Source organism: Lithobates pipiens, unplaced genomic scaffold (genome assembly GCF_037356315.1).
Source record: "Lithobates pipiens isolate NorthernLeopardFrog02 unplaced genomic scaffold, aLitPip1_a1.2 Scaffold_8, whole genome shotgun sequence".
Lineage (NCBI taxonomy): Eukaryota > Metazoa > Chordata > Amphibia > Anura > Ranidae > Lithobates > Lithobates pipiens.
This window is the reverse complement of record NW_027507903.1, coordinates 653,466,154-653,483,574: the sequence shown is the minus strand read 5'-3', so window position 1 is coordinate 653,483,574 and position 17,421 is coordinate 653,466,154. Positions and strand designations below refer to the sequence as shown.

General features: G+C 47.2%; 1 protein-coding gene across 1 annotated transcript in view; it reads right to left on the bottom strand.

Moving 5' to 3' along the window:
* Positions 1-1,075: 1,075 nt before the first annotated feature.
* The window catches only part of LOC143962470 (ribonuclease inhibitor-like), a 157,827-nt gene continuing 141,481 nt past the window's right edge, over positions 1,076-17,421 (bottom strand). Inside the window, exons 5-6 of the mRNA XM_077471744.1 lie at positions 15,699-15,775; positions 1,076-2,551 (exon numbers count right to left, since the gene is read on the bottom strand). Coding sequence (XP_077327870.1) covers positions 15,739-15,775 — 37 coding nt within the window. The 3' untranslated portion in view covers positions 1,076-2,551; positions 15,699-15,738. The remainder of the gene's footprint in view (positions 2,552-15,698; positions 15,776-17,421) is intronic.

The following is a 17,421-nucleotide window of genomic DNA, read 5'->3' as shown; positions in this document are numbered from 1 at the left end:
CCGTCATGGGGGAATAGAAAAGGGTCTTCACCAACCACAAGATTGGAGGAGCACAACTGTCTACAATGTCTTTGTATGATGGTGGATTAGCACTGGGAACACCTGAGCTCATTTGGGGGGGGGGGGGGGCAACACCTTCTTTTGCCTCCACCTGAGGAGATCACACCCCACCCAATACATCCCCTCTACCTGAGGAGACCTTACCCCACCCAATACCATCCCCTCCATCTATAAAGACCCCACCTCACCTAATATCATTCCCTTGACCTGAGGATACCCCACCTCATGCAATACCATCCCCTCCACCTTGTGTATGATATATGTCAGTCTCTTAATCCAACTGCACACAGTACAGACATCTCTTCCCTATTCCTACCTATAGCATTGGCTGCAGCTCTGACAGACTCATATTTCCATAGAAGGGTGAAAAGTAGGGTGAAAAGGAGATTCCTGCTTCTCCTGCCTGCACCTACCTTCTTTCTAGCCATAGCAAGTTGTGATTGGACTGGGTTGTAATTTCTTCACCTACCACTAGGTGCCCTCAATGCTCCACCTGCAACCCCTGCATTCTGTGCATCTAATGTGGGGCTAATATATAGGAAACATGACATAAAATGTGTACCGTAAAATACATGCATATTTACAAACAGTATATGGAAGGAACATATTATGTGGTAAATATAGAGAGAGGGCAGGGAGAGTGCAAGGAAAGGAAAGAATGCAGAGAGGGGGAAGTGAGATGTGAGAGTAAAGAGAGAGAGAAGGGAGAGGTGAGAGAGGGGGAAGGGAGAGGCGAGAGGGGGGAAGGGAGAGGAGGGAGAGAAGAGAGAGGTATGAGAGGGGGAAGGGAGAGGTTAGATAGGGGGAGAGGCGGGGGAAGGAAGAGGAGAGATGGGGAAGGGAGAGAGGGGGAAGGGGGAGGAGAGAGAGGGGGAAGGGGGAGGAGAGAGAGGTGGAAGGGAGAGGTGAGAGGGGGAGGGGAGTGTTGAGAGAAGGGAGAGGGGGAAGGGAGGAGAGGTGAGAGGGTATCGGCTGTGGAGAACAAGCTGAGAAGAAGTTGGTAATAATCACAGAATAAGGCTAATAAAATACAAAACTTTATTGATGAGTGAAAACCCTCAATGGGGTAAATCTATAGAGAATAACATCTTCCAATAACTAGGTAATAATATTGGTAGCCCAATAATCAATCGGGATAATCGTGTCCCTTTGGGTAACGACCCATGACATGAAATCCTCTGGGGAATAATACATGATCCTCATATACAATATATCAGACATGAAATGTAATCAGAACAATCGGTGGATAAATCCATTTAGAGGATACAATAAAAATTGCAGCAAGTTGTCAGTGAAAGGCGAAGCGGCTGAACGGACTCGGCACAATGAAATCTTAGGAGCAGTCTTGGCAGAGAGTCATGCAGAGCAGAGATGGGGGAGTTGGCAGAAGTAAAGATGAACTTCTAGAAATGGGGTGACTTGGCTAAGCTTGTCATTCAGGGGGATAAAGTTCTGGTTGTGGAAGAAAAACTCTGATATAAGGCAGCAGAGAGCCGGCTATGAGATGTCCGTCTCTCCTTGGGATTGCCGATGGATCGGGTTCTGTTCTAATACAAGATAATGTCAGCAACATGGAGAAAGACATTGCAGAGAGAGACACTGGGAGCCGGGAATGCCATATATGTTATATAGAGCCGCATCACTTTATTACATCCAAGGAGAGGAGAGGAGAGAGAGAGACACAATGTAGGAAAAAGAAAATGCAATAATAGGAGAGTGCAGGAAGAGGAGTATGGAGGATGGAGAGGGATATGGAGACGAGTATAGAGTAGTATGGAGGAGGGAGAGGAGTATGCAGAGTAGTATGGAGGATGGGGAGGAGTATGGAGGATGGAGAGGAGTATGGAGGATGGAGTGTAGTATGGAGGATGGAGAGGAGGATGGAGGATGGAGAGGAGGATGGAAAGCAGTATGGAGGATGGAGAGCAGTTTGGAGAATGAAGAGCAATATGGAGAATGGAGAGGAGTATGGAGGATGGAGAGGAGAGAGGATGAAGAGGAGTATGGAGGATGGAGAGTTGTATGGAGGATGGAGAGTTGTATGGAGGATGGAGAGTAGTATGGAGGATGGAGAGTAGTATGGAGGATGGAGAGTAGTATGGAGGATGGAGAGGAGAATGGAGGAGGGAGAGGAGTATGGAGAATGGAGAGTAGTAGGACAGCAGTAAGAAAAAGATGAGGTCTCTTTGTCTGTATTAGTGATTGTTCCAGTCAGCTTTTATCAATGAGAAACTTTTTTCCCGCCATAAAATGAGTCCTAATAATGAGTCGGATCCTCATCATCATCATAGTAAGTATTGATAATATTGGAAAGTGTGGAATCCTACAGAGGGGAGAAGAGGGAATTCACAATGGGAGGCGACAATTATATCCATGAAGAGTAGAAGACCCTCAGAGAAATCCGAGGTGTCGGTGAGGAGATCCTCTATACATGGAAGAGGTCCAGCAAACTCAACACCGGGACACAATCACCAGACAAATCTCTGTCCATCTACAAGAGATAATTGTACAATTACACCGAGATATTACATTGTATTCATTCCATGAAATGTTTTATCAATACATATATATGTGAATGTGATGTGTATATCATTCCGTTTTACTTTTACTTTACACTTTTTCTTGTTCCCAGTGCACTACATTGTGGCCTCATCATACAGACCGGCCCCCCAGACATTATTTATAAAATAAAGAAAGCATGGGCGTCCACAGAACTTTTTTCAGGGGGGGCATCATTTTAGGGTCATGCATTTACCGCCCCTTTCCAACAATGTCATTATCATGGTCAGAGACTGCAGACTTAGTACAGTCCCTAGGATAAGTAATGTATAATGACCAACAGGCCCTCTTACCAGACCCAGCTAAACTACAGCAGTGATCCTTCTGGCTGGATGATCGATCACTCCGGGTCCCCCGGGGGCGACTCTGGTCAGTAGTGTAGCATGTCTGTACCTTGGTCTCTCTGGCTTCCTACACACTCCTCATTCTTTGTCCTGTAGCACTCTCTCCCTCAGATTTTTTCCAGGCTGCAGTCTATCAATCTCTTGATCGAGCTGTAGCCTCCTCCCTGTGGAAAATGGGGCTGCCAATCTTTGCAAACATGTACAGTTATGGCCAATAGGGAAGGAAAGGAGCGGGCAGGAAGCCCGATAGTGACGAACTGTGCTGAATTTAAGATCTGATCATCAATTCCAAGGGGTGCACTTGACCCCCCTTGCCCCTACCTGCGGACACTCATGAAAGAAAGCTTGCAGGAAAGAACAATTTAAATGTGATTTTTTTTTGTTTATAAATGTCAGCTTTGCTGCAGCAGGTTCTATACATGCAAAAATCAATAACAAAGGTAAGGTGGAGTGGGATTTTGTAAGTACCTTGTAACAAATATTATAATAGCCAATGAATAAAATATTAACAAGGTTATAAATAAATATAGATACACATTTTAATCAATACAGAAGCAGAAAATTTAAGAAATGTATAAAACAAACATTCATAATTACTTAACCACTTGCCAACCAGCCGCCACAGTTGTACTGCGGCAACGTGGCTTGGCTGCACTTATCGCTGTTATGTTACGTTAGTAACATAAATGGCAACCAGGGGGCTCCTGCTCGCTCCCCGAGCCAATGCAAGTGCCCGGCGGTCTCAATCACCACCGGGCTCCCGCGATCACTCGGGGCACACGGAGAACCCAGAACGGTGTGTGTAAACATTTTCAGTTCTCTGGGGGGAGAAACTGACAGATTGTCTGTTCATACAGAGTATGAACAGGGATCTGTTAGTTTTTTCTGCACAGTCCAATCCCCCTTCAGTTAGAACACAAACTAGGACACACATTAACCCCTTCACTGCCCCTAGTGTTAATTTTAATCGCATTGGTCGCTGTATTAATGCCAATGGTCCCAAAAAATGTGTCAAAAGTGTCCGATGTGTCCACCATAATGTCGCAGTCACAATAAAAATTGCTGTAGCAATCTGAGTAATATAACCTGTTGAGGAACGCCCCAGGGATATTCTGATTCGTCCAAAATCGAGGTGGGCTGGCAATGGGAGGGGTTTGGATGAGGTGTGATTGTAAAAAGGGCTGTTTCAAACTGAGAGCTCTCTCTTTCAACATCTGAAGACCAGCTAAAGAGTCTTTTCTAGAGGATGTGATAAGTATATTCTTGTATTGTGTTCTGATTGTAAGCTTTGTAATATTGTAAAATATTTTAATACTTGTAGGTTGGTTTCCTAATTCTGCTGTTTAGTATATTCCTATTTTCTTGGGAAATAAATGTAACATTGCTTACTAAGCAGATGTGTTTGTTATATTATTGTGCTGATCAGACTCTTATAGACTAGCTAATTTATAGGGATAGGCAAACTAATACATGTATGCAATTGTTATATAGGATATATTAGATTGTATATTTTTGCATAGATTACTTTGGATTTAAAACAATGTGCGAACCAAGAAAAGAGCAGAGGGACAAATAGATCAATTAAAACCTGTGGTGCAAGGTTATATTAGTATATTGTTATTTCACCTGAGTAATGTCAATACTGCAGTTAGTCCAATAGGAAGGGAGCCTGATGTGGGTATGACCTCTGAATCCTCACCGGGGAAGAACAACAGACTTCGATGTAATGGTGGTCATACGATTAATGTTAGAATGGCAAAAAAATAAAAGTGAAAGCAAAAAAGGGAAGGAACTGTGAAGTGAATATTGTAGGGTCTTGCCTTACACTAACAGGGAAGCCAGTGTATGATCTGAGAAGTTCAAAAATATATATGTATATATTTGTAAAAGAAGATAGGTTGAATGACTGTGGGTATGAGCCAAGCCACCCTTGGGTTTCAGTCTTAATCCCAATGGATGGCATTATAGGACCTACTGAACAGTAATTGGAAAAAAGGGGGGTCTATTAGATCAAAGAGTGATGTCATAGTACAATTTGTCCCAGCATGGGGATTCTCACCTGGTTCCCTGTGTGTGTGTACGTCTCCTTCCAGTGTTTCCACATGTAATTGGACTACTGAATGGAGACCTTCATGAGTTATGGTGTATAAATATATATGTAGGGGAGTCTGTTATAATTACCAGGGGAGGAGGAAGGAGGGATCCTTGAGGCTACTCACATCACCCAGATCAAGGATCCAAATGGATTCTGTAGGATCTGGAGGGATGGGAGAGGGCTCATCTTACCATTGACAAGCAAGATGAGTCTCACATCACAGCCATGGTGTGTACCTCCTCCGAATCCATCTTCCAGGTATCCCAGATGGAGTGTGGGTGGTGGCAAAATTGCTTCCAGCTGACAGCTATCAGCAAGGGGGAGGCAGGACTGTGCCAATGACCGGGGAGAGGATCGGGGCTGGCCGAGCTCTGGAAATTATGTAAACCAGAAAACCGGAAGTGATGTGACCAGGAAGTTGCTTAAGAACGGGGACCAAGAAGGATTGTAAATATCCACCCAGGTATTGCCTCTGTGGGATTTAGACTTGGGCAGAAAGATTCATTTTAGTGATTTGAATTATTTGGATCAGTTCAGTGAAATGATTTGAATCACTGAATGGACTCACAACTCATTTCCTCCAAACTACGATTAAGGATCATAACTTCAGTCCTGTGATACCCTCAGTCAGTACAGTCAGCATATTCAATGTAAAGTAACTTTATTTTGCTGCAAGAACTATTCTATAAACTGCAATACAGCAAAAAAAAAAAAACAGATACCTTGAATTATATAAAAATATTAACATAACCAAAAATACAAATTATACCTCATTCTGCACACCAAAAACATGAAAAATAAAGGTTAAAGGGATCCTGACCTGAACATTGAAAAACATTATCATCTGCTCCAATTTTAAGTTCAAATTTAAAAACAAGATTTTTGAAACTTTATTACTGGGAAGTTGAGTCCATCTTTCAGTTATTATTTTCTTGTGATTCCATAGAGACTCATTGTGAGCTCTCTAGAAGGAGTCATTCATAGATTCAGGAGTCATGCTGCTGGCTCCTACATACACAGCTCATTGTAATATACAGAATGATTGTGTGCTCTGTGATTTAGGCCGGGTTTACACAGTGCTGCGCTCAGTGCGCTGAGCGACATCTATGCAAATCACATGTGATGTCAGGGACATGCAAATACAGACATTCAGATTTGGGGGGGGGCGTGGCTTGGCGCTGTTCCGAGATGGCCGCTTGAATCCGGAGCTCCCGTCCAAGAGACCCTGCTACAGACAACCAGGCAAGTTTGCGGTGGTCATTCCCACTCATTTTGAGCCCCTCGCCACTATATCATGTCAGCGGCACGATCCCGGTCGCCACCGGAGCCCGACGCTCCCCCCGCCAGACAAATCCCGGAGATATTCCGGTCCCGGCCTACTGGCGGTACCCGAGCCGCGGCCTCGAGTAGGCCGCGATCCCACAGCAGGAGCCCGATCCGCGCTAGGCCCGAACCGGACGCCAGAGAGCAGCCACCGATCAGCCTAGAGGATCTGCGCAGTGTCGCAGCTGACATTAAACATACCCTTTCTGCAGCCATATCAGATCTTCGGACTGATATCCAATCTATGACGCTGCGAGTAGAGGATATTGAAGCGACACAGGCCCGCCATGATTCCTCCCTCTGCCAATTACAACAGCTCACTGAGTCTCATGCCATCCACCTCAGAGACGTTAACAGGCACATGGAGGACCTTGACAACCGGGGGAGACGTCGAAACCTACGAGTGCGAGGTATTCCTGAATCCCTGGACCCTACTCTTCTAACCCAGCGGGTAGTTAATATATTTAATGACCTACTCGAAAGACCCCCGGACAATCCCATTGTATTTGAGCGTATTCACAGGGCTCTACGCCCCAGGGGCCGCGACACTGACCCCCCGAGAGATGTTGTCTGTTGCTTGACAGACTTCCCCTTGAAAGAGGAAATTCTTCGCAAGGCCAGAGATAGAAACCAAATCGTACACAGAGGAGTGAATATTAAAATATTCCAGGACCTGTCTAACATCACACTCCAACGCAGAAGGGAACTCCGACCGTTACTGGAAATTTTGAGGAACAGGGCCATCCCTTATCGCTGGAAGTATCCCTTTTGCCTTTCTGTTTCCCATCAAGGTCACACGGAAAATTTGAGAGTTCCGGAAGATCTCGACCATTTCTGTGCTGCTCTAGACCTGCCCCACGTGGACCTACCAGACTGGTACAGTGACTTCAGATTTCCTACACTTCACAGGGCGACTTCAATGGAGGGTGTAGATGAAGCAGGCAACTACGCCCTTGGCAGACGTCACAGGCCCATGCACCAACCTCCTCTTCACCGCCCTCCACAGAGGAATGCCACCCCACCGAGAAATGGCAGTCCCACGGCTTCACCTGCTCATCGCAGACCCCGACATAATTAAGGTACATTTCTGTAGCTCTGTTCACTGCTTGGCACCTGTTGTTACGAATGCGGGCCGTCATTTTGCGGCCTCTTTGCTGAAACAGAGCTCGCCCCTTCCTGGAGACAACGGTACTTGCCGATTCTACCCACCCAGCACGAACACCAGCCGGAGCCGCTTCTACACCGTGCAGTCCCCTTGAGACTCTCCATTGCTGCCCTTGTTTGAGCATCGGGAAGATCACCATACTCATTTCCTCCCTGCGAAAGCTTATCTCCTCACTGGCTGGGAAAGCCCACTCGTACATACTCTATGAACCCGATATTGCTGCCCTGTGACTTTTTATCTCATGGCTCTCCACACCCACCCTTACCAGGAACTTTCTACAGTGTCCTGTATAACTGAGGTGTACACCGGGCTGCCTTAGACGTTGGTCCTCTCCCCCTTACTATCTCGCCCGTCGCAGTCCTGGTATGGCTATCATAGCACGTCCTGACCTACCTCTGACATTCCATGCTTGACCCAGGTTGCAGCCTTCTCGTCCAGCTCCTCTCCCCCCTCGCCCTTCTCCCCCCCTCCCTCGCCCTTCTCCCCTCAACCCCCCCCACCGCCTCTTCCTCTCCCTCCCTTGATTACCTCTCTGGTTTATCTTTGTATTTATATGCATATAGACTCTACAGCTCGCTCATGACTTGATCCATGCCGCATTATTGTCTACTAAGGAGTCGGGAGTGTGGTGTCGGGTAAGAACAACCTTTAGCCCCACGGGGCATTTGCACATATTTGATTACTACTTATTTTGCACCTGGTACCCAGCGTTACACATTGGGGCATGAAACGCCTGTATCTCACTTTACGCGATAGAGGGAAAGCGCTAGTACCACTCCCAAATACTGTGAACAGGGACAGGTGATATCCATGAGTATTAGGGGGTGGGGGGGGGGGAGGAACACACTTCCATGGCCCCATCCTCACGTTATTCGTGAGGGGGGGCCAAGGAGAGGGGGTGGTGACTGAGGAAGGGTCACACCTTCTCACCTGGGAAGAATTCCCTTGCGGCAGCAACGCCGTAGCCTGACTAGATAACCTAACTCCCCCAACGTCTCGAGTAGGGACAGCCCCCATATATAGGACCCTTCTTCCACACTGCGCCTGCTGCCTAGTTAGTTTTCGATTGGCTACCCTGCCACTCCCGGCTCCAGTTGTGGCAAGTACCTACTGATGTTGTTGTATGATTTTATTATGTCTCCCAGATATGGCATTTCATGTTATTTACTGTTACTTACTGTTACCTTTTGTGCCTGCTCTCATCTCTGTTTCACATGTTAGAGCATTCTATTGTGCCATCTTGTATTTCTGCTCTGGATCATTTTTTGTCTAATGGTTTTAAGATTAAGATTGCTTTTCGCCTATATACTATGTCCTGAAGCATTCCCTCCACGGACTCCACCCTGTTTCGCTGCCCCTGACCTTTTCGACCTATACCAGGCCTATACCTATATCTGACTCCACATGCATTGTCCACATGCTTACCCTCCTGACGTATCCAGCCTTCCTCTCTCTCTAGCCAGACCTAGGGACCTAGATATCCCCGAGACACCCCACCCGGACTACACCCGTCCTTTCACCTACAGATCATGACTGCTACCCTTTTCGTAACCCTCCCTAGGCCTACAACATATCCGACGACGAACCCCCTAAGCCACTGTCATTCACCCGGAATGTGCCTTGTGCCACCCTGACTAGACACTCGCCATGCCCATCTTAACCCCCGGATTCTAGGACTACACCAATGATCACCGACCCGTACCACACCCTTTTCAGATCTCTATTATCATTTCTCTAAGCTATTGCTGTTGGCTCCCCTTAGAACTCGGGCTATGTACCACCCTTACTTGCCTCCACTCACTCATTTCAGTCTCGCAGTGACGGGACCCCTTTACAACTCGTGTAACTCCGTCCGCCACCCCCAAACAACAGACGCCGGTAGTCAGTGTTGACCCAACCGGTGCCCTTATCGGTACTCCGAGGGTTGCTGGTTCAACCCAACCACCGGTCTCATTCCCTATCCCCTCTACCTACCTCTCCACATACCTGATCCTCTCTTCTGTATACCAGTCTCTAGCCGCCTTTCTTCCCCCCCTCTTCTCTTTCCTCTTTCTCCTTCTCTTGCTGCTTTTCCCCCTTCCCAGGGCCTCCTCTTTCCAAGCATTGTACACAACTTTTGCCTCCGACCTCTGACGAAATGTCCCCCTCTTCGCAACACGTAACAAACTTGTCCTTGAAGCTTGTCTCCCTAAACGCAAAGGGATTAAACACTCCGGAGAAACGTCATCAGACACGATTGATGATGCAGAAACTGAAAGCAGATGTTGTTTTCCTGCAGGAGACCCATTTTTGTTCTAAATCTACCCCCAAATTGTCCAATCACACCTTCCCAGTGGAATTTCACGCAACATGTCCCACCTCTAAAAGCAAAGGAGTCTCCATACTTCTCTCCAAACACTTTGACTTCCAGATTATGGACACTCTAGCAGATGCGAACGGCAGATTCTTATTTCTCAAGGGTACATTTAAAAAGAGGAAGATTACGCTAGCAAACATATACAGCCCTAACACCTCCCAAGTAACCTTTTTTCGGAATATATTACACCAACTTAGCTCTTTCTCTGAAGGGATGCTGATTCTTGGAGGTGACTTTAATGCCCCCTTAGACCCCCTGCTGGACACGTCCTCCGGGTCCTCCAGCTTACCGTTCCGTGCACTCAAACAGATCAAGAAAAGCCTTCATCAACTATTATTACATGACGTGTGGCGAACGCTTCACCCTAGAGATAAAGATTTCACCTTCTACTCTGCCCCTCACAACAGGTACTCACGGATCGACTACCTCATGGTCTCCCAGCAGGATTTACACCATTTAACCAAAGCCTCTATAGAACCCATGACGATCTCTGACCATCACCCTATCACGGCGCTATTTACTTTTCCTGAAAAGCTTGAACGAACCTCTATATGGAGACTAGATGCAAATATCCTAACAGACGAACTTAGAGTTAAGGAAATTAGAGACTGTCTATCACACTATTTCTTAGACAATGACACCCCAGACGTTTCCCCCCTCACGCAATGGGAGGCACATAAATGCGTGGTTAGAGGCAAATTTATCTCCCTTGCCTCTGCCCGCAAGAAAGAAAGAGCAGCCACATTGACAACCCTATTTGCGAAACTCAGATCCCTTGAAACAAAACACAAGAGAACACTAGCAGAGAACACCCATTCCGAACTAATAGATACCCGCACCCAGATCCAAGACATATTAGGCTACCAGACGAGGAAATCCTTTGCCCTCTCACAGAATTTCTTTTATGAACATGCTAACAAATCAGGCCGCTTACTGGCGCGCATGCTTAAATCAAAAAAGGCCAAACAGACGGTACACCGTATCCACTCTCCTACCGGCTCCACCCTTGAAACGAATGCAGAAATAGCACGGGAATTCGAGCGCTATTATACCTCCCTATATAACCTCAACTCCGACTGCCCGCGCCCTCCAGACCCCCAAAAACGTCTACACGACTTTCATACGTACCTTTCCAGGCTTCCTCTTCAAAAAGTTTCCCCTGACGCCCTCCAGTCGTTGGAAACACCAATTTCTGCGGCGGAATGGCTTCAAGCTGTCAAACAAATGAAACCAGGCAAGAGTCCTGGACCCGACGGCCTGACTTCAGCATATTACATACTATTTGCTGAGACACTTCAGTCCCCCTTTCTTAAGGCCTTCAATTCTGTCCCAACATCCAAATCCCTCCCCCAAGGAATCTTAGAGGCCCATATCACCGTTATACCCAAACCAGATAAGGACCCAACAATCACGAGCAGTTACAGACCGATTTCCCTACTCAATGTAGACGTCAAACTTTTTGCCAAAATATTAGCCAACAGACTCCTTCCATTCATTCCAACCCTCATTTCCCCGGACCAGGTAGGTTTTGTTCCCGGACGTGAAGCCAGGGACAACACCCTGAAATCCATTAATATCCACCACATAACACAAACTGAACAGCAGGCCTTCTTCCTGTCTCTTGATGCGGAGAAGGCGTTTGACAGAGTAGCGTGGGACTACATGGAAACAGTGCTCCACAACCTGGGCCTTGGACCTCACATGATGTCCATGATCATGTCTCTATACTCTACCCCTTCTGCAAGGGTCCGGGTCAATGGTACTCTGTCAGACGCCTTCCCCATCAGAAACGGTACGAGGCAGGGTTGCCCCCTTTCCCCGATCCTATTCATTCTAACCCTAGAACCCCTCCTCCAAACCCTTTCACTAAACAATGATATTAAGGGCATCCTTACCCCACTTAAAGAATGTAAATATGCGGCATTCGCAGACGACATATTGATGTTCCTCACGAACCCTATCACTACGCTCCCAATTGTTTTGTCAGAGTTTAAGAAATTTCAAGCCATCTCTAACCTTAAAATCAACTTTTCCAAGTCTTACGCCCTGAACATCTCTCTACCTGAGGAGATCCAAGCACAATGTGAAGCGAACTTCCCCTTCTGCTGGAAGAGCGACTCCATTACCTACCTGGGCACACAAATTTCTAGAAAGTTAACTGACCTATATGCTAAAAACCACCTCCCCACCCTCCAAACTATTACGGACGATCTTAAACGTTGGAACAAACAATCTCTCTCTTGGTTCGGCAGAATTGCGGTCCTCAAGATGAATGTCCTGCCTTGCTTACTATATATTCTCCAAACGGTCCCTATACAAGTTCCCCAAATGTTCTTTAAAACATACAACTCCATCTGTTCGAAGTTCTTGTGGGGAGGCCGAACGCCTAGAATTTCCCTCCGGACCCTATCACGCCCTAAGCTCCTTGGGGGTCTGGGCTTCCCAAACATACTCAACTATTATAGGGCAGTCCATTTAACTAGAATAGTTGACTGGAATGTTCGCGACCCCTACAAAGAATGGGTCTCTCTAGAGGCTTCCTTCTCCTCTCGCCCACTCGCCTCCTTGTCTTGGATGAAACCGTCTCATGTACCCATCACGGCCAACCTCCACCCCCTTATACACCCGACACTGAAATGCTTCCAACACATCTGTTCCCACACGAAAGTCTCGTCAATTCCGGGACCCCTAACCCCGATTAAATGCAACCCAGACTTTCCGCCTGGCATATCCCCAGACTTCTTGACTGACAACTGGCCAGGAGACACATTGAACGCTTGCCACTTTTTTGAGAAAGGGTCACTCATCCCAGCCTCGACCATCGCTAATAACATGGATAAACCACCCATCCCTCCTTGGACCTACCTATTGATCGCTCATTACCTACGATCACTAGACACAAATTCGCAATGCTCTAGGGCACTTACTCCGTTCGAAATCCTGTGCACCCAATCCACCCCCCAAAGACATCTCATTGCACTTACCCATACCTTGCTTTTTGATGGGGAGCGTCCCGGCTCCACCTTAGCATGCAAACGTTGGGAGGAAGACCTTGCCTTATCAATAAGTGATGAACAGTGGGACGCCATTTTTCAAACCATTCATAAGGGATCACTGAATGTTAGCACCCAAGAAAACGGATATAAAATACAATCCCGTTGGTACCGTACACCCTCTCTACTCTGCAAATTTGCCCCCAACGCCTCTGACACCTGCTGGAGGTGCAACCAAGACAGGGGTACACCACTTCACATTTGGTGGTCCTGCCCCTCGATACATAATTTCTGGAGAGAAGTGTGCAGTCTCGTCTCCCAAATTACCACCTATACCATTGACCCAACCCCAGCCCAATGCCTTCTCCACCTTTCGTCTCTACCGAGACGAACTTACCATGGCTCTCTAGCTATGCACATGCTCAACGCAGCCAAACAGTGCATACCTATTCATTGGGGCACCTCCGAAATTCCCTCCCTGAAAGAGTGGTTCTCCAGAATCAACAAAATAGCTGAAATGGAAGAACTGATTCATATATCCAGAGACACCCCTTCCAAATTTAGCACAAAATGGGCCTGTTGGAAACACTTCCAGACCACTGCCGATTACTTGGATGTGTGATGAGGGGGACATTTTACATTTTACATTTTTTACATTCATTACGTTTCACGATTTGCATTTGGCATTTTCCATCGCAGGCTTTCTACTCAGACTTCTTTACCCTGGTACCTGCTAATCTTGAGGTCGCCGAACTACAAAAGCAAACAAGAAGTTGTCCTACATTTCATTCTATATGCTTCGGGGGGCCTTGGGAAAGGGGACCCCAGACAGTTCCGATCTACCCTGTACCTTTGTTCCCCCCGTCTGCCTCTAGTCCCCATTACCCTCCTTCTCCTCCCCTCTCCTTTCTACCACTTTCTCTCTCTTCTCTTCTACACCCTCTCCCTTTTGCCCCCCCCTCCCCTGTAAGACTCCTAATCCTAGATGTTTCGACCTAGGCACACACACCTACCGCTATATCTCACGGTTGCGAACCCCCAACACTCTACCAAAGCAGACCCTACCCAGGCCGCTCTATCTAGATACCGCACGATACGACCTAAGAAACTCATTACCTGACTTGTCCTATCAGCTACCCCTGGACTCTTTTTGGTTTGGATCCACCTCTTCGCTCCTTGGACCCAGCCTGTATCCCCCAGATGGATTCCCTTACCTGACTAAGACAGCTATCTTTCTGGCTTCAAGTTGCGGACAATTCCAAACCCCTCTTATGCCCTTCTTAATGCCTACTCACCCCCCCCCCCCGACTAGGGTCTTTCTATATGCATAGCCCTATCAAACTCATTGCTTGTTGTATTTGATGTGTTATTTGTACGTTTGTTGACATCTTATCTCTCCAATTGTTGGGGATTTTTTTTTTGTACGTTTCCGCATTTATACTTTTGTGCCTACTATTTCTGTTCAATAAAATTGTCTTTAAAAAAAAAAAAAAAAAAAAAAGACATTCAGATTTGTACGGCTAAATTTGCATCACATTCAGCTCGCTGCTGCATAACAATGATATCCCTCTTCAAAGTGAGGACTTATATGGGCGTGTGGTGGTCCGGAAATGGTTAAAGAAGATTGTTTTAAAAAAAATGTTTTTCATTGATGTCCCCCGGGGCAGTACTCAGGCCCCCATACCGTCTTTATGGCCAATTAATTGCATATAAGCCTTCAAAATAGGGACTTTTGATTTTTGCAGTTCGGGTCCCATAAACTACAATGGGGTTTGCCATTCAGGTCCAAACTTTTGTGATGCTTAAAAATTCTGCTGTGAACCAAACAAGAGGGTGTTCGAACCATTACTAGGGACTACATGTAATACTCTGCAGTGGGATGGGTGACACGTAATATGCTGCAATGGGATGAGTGACATGTCATACTCTGCAATGGGATGGGGGAGCACAATATGGGGAAAAGCCTAGGCAGTAGGGTGAATCGGCACTTCAAAGTGTGATTAGATTGTGCCCAGGCACACCTGGCACACCCCCTGTGCATGCCTATGGGGATAGGTGACATGTAATGCTCTGCAGTGGGATGGGTGACACACAATGCCCTGGTAGGGGTAACACACAATAAACTGGGAGGGGGTGACACAGAATGTTCCTGGGGGACACAGAATCTTCCTGGGGGTCACACAGAATATCCCCGGGGGGTTACACAGAATCTTCCTGGGGGGGTGACACACAATGATTGGAGTTGATGGTTAAAATAAACCCTTTTTTCCAATGAAAATTGAGTCAGTAAAATGTATTGTCAGTAAACTTTGACACAACAGGACAGTGTCTTGTATGAATAAAGTTTGTTGTAATGTTTGGTCCTTGTGCCGTTGTCACAGAACATCATCCAGGAGCCAATCCACATGCAGCTCTGAAAATGCGGGGGGCGCTGTCACTCATAGAGAGGAGGCGGGGCTCCAATCAGTTGACAATGGAGGCGGGGCTGTAGTGGTGATCTGATGTGCAGTGCAGACAGTGTGTCACCGCAGTTTTGTAGTACAATAGATGGGAGCGCGCATGCGTGGGTGCCCCTATCAGATCAGTACTGTGAAGGGGGCACCGGTCACACAGCAACACAGGAAGTGGGCAATACTGAGCAGAAATGACGCCATTTAGAAGAGGAAAAGAAGAGAAAGATTACTATTACTGGAATTCTATATTTAAGGATCAGAAAGAGAAAATAAAAGCTGAGAGTTGATGTGACTTTACTCTGATATCATCCATTCCGGACATTCTCTTCATATCAGGATCCGTGTATTACCTGAGAGGGGGAGGGGCTCCCACACACCATCTTCTTATCTTCATCTCTTTATAGATACATCCCAGCCTCCTTTACGCCTTCATAGAAGAATAAAATGAGAGTGTTAGAGGAGGAAATGTCGCTGTGATGATGGAAGGGGGGAGGGGCTCATACTGAGCTCTGTAAGAAATGATGGAAAAGTGAGGGGCCCTCACCATGGCAGGGGCCACACACTCATCTCCATCCAACCATTGGGATAGCAGACTGTATGCCGGGTGTGCTGGGCTGTCATGTGTACAGGCTGAGAACACACATCTGATTGGCTCAGTTATACTGATACATTGGATGGACCTCGGGGGATGGGGGGATGGGGGTAAAACCTTGTGGAAGATTATAGGACCTGACTAAGATTATTATTGGTGGATCTGATTTTCCCATCCCCCATCTGTAATGATAAAACTTGGGATGAGGAATAAATTCTCCATCATCTGGGAAATCTGTGACTGGCACAGGAAATCTCAATCATCTCTCTCATTATCTGTATAACTACAGAGACCTCCAATGGGCTCTACAGAAATTGTATAGAATGTTTGTCACCCGTCCTTCCATCTTCATTACAGAGCAGCCCCGGTGTCAGAAGACCTCCCAACGTCGTCTCATCTCCATCATCTCATCCCCATCATCTCACCCCCATCATCTCACCCCCATCATCTCACCCCCATCATCTCACCCCCATCATCTCACCCCCATCATCTCACCCCCATCATCTCATCCCCCGCCATCTCACCCCCATCATCTCATCCCCCACCATCTCACCCCCATCATCTCACCCCCATCATCTCATCCCCCACCATCTCACCCCCATCATCTCATCCCCCACCATCTCACCCCCATCATCTCACCCCCATCATCTCACCCCCATCATCTCACCCCCCGCCATCTCACCCCCATCATCTCACCCCCATCATCTCACCCCCATCATCTCACCCCCATCATCTCACCCCCATCATCTCACCCCCATCATCTCACCCCCATCATCTCATCCCCATCATGTCACCACCATCATCTCACCCCCATCATCTCACCCCCATCATCTCACCTCCATCATCTCATCACCTTCATCTCATCCCCATCATCTCATCCCCATCATCTCATCCCCACCATCCAGGGGAGGGCTGGCAGCCTTAGGCCTGGGGGGCAAGTCCAGTCAAGTGGCCGATTTAACCACCAAATTAGCTCCACATTGCAGGCACAGAGAGAGAAATCCCTCCACATTGCCTGCACAGAGAGAGAAATCGCTTCACATTGCCTGCACAGAGAGAGAAATCGCTCCACATTGCAGGCACAGAGAGAGAAATCGCTCCACATTGCCCGCACAGAGAGAGAAATCGCTCCACATTGCAGGCACAGAGAGAGAAATCGCTCCACATTGCCCGCACAGAGAGAGAAATCGCTTCACATTGCCCGCACAGAGAGAGAAATCGCTCCACATTGCCCGCACAGAGAGAGAAATCGCTCCACATTGCCCGCACAGAGAGAGAAATCGCTCCACATTGCAGGCACAGAGAGAGAAATCGCTCCACATTGCCCGCACAGAGAGAGAAATCGCTTCACATTGCCCGCACAGAGAGAGAAATCGCTCCACATTGCCCGCACAGAGAGAGAAATCGCTCCACATTGCCCGCACAGAGAGAGAAATCGCTCCACATTGCAGGCACAGAGAGAGAAATCGCTCCACATTGCA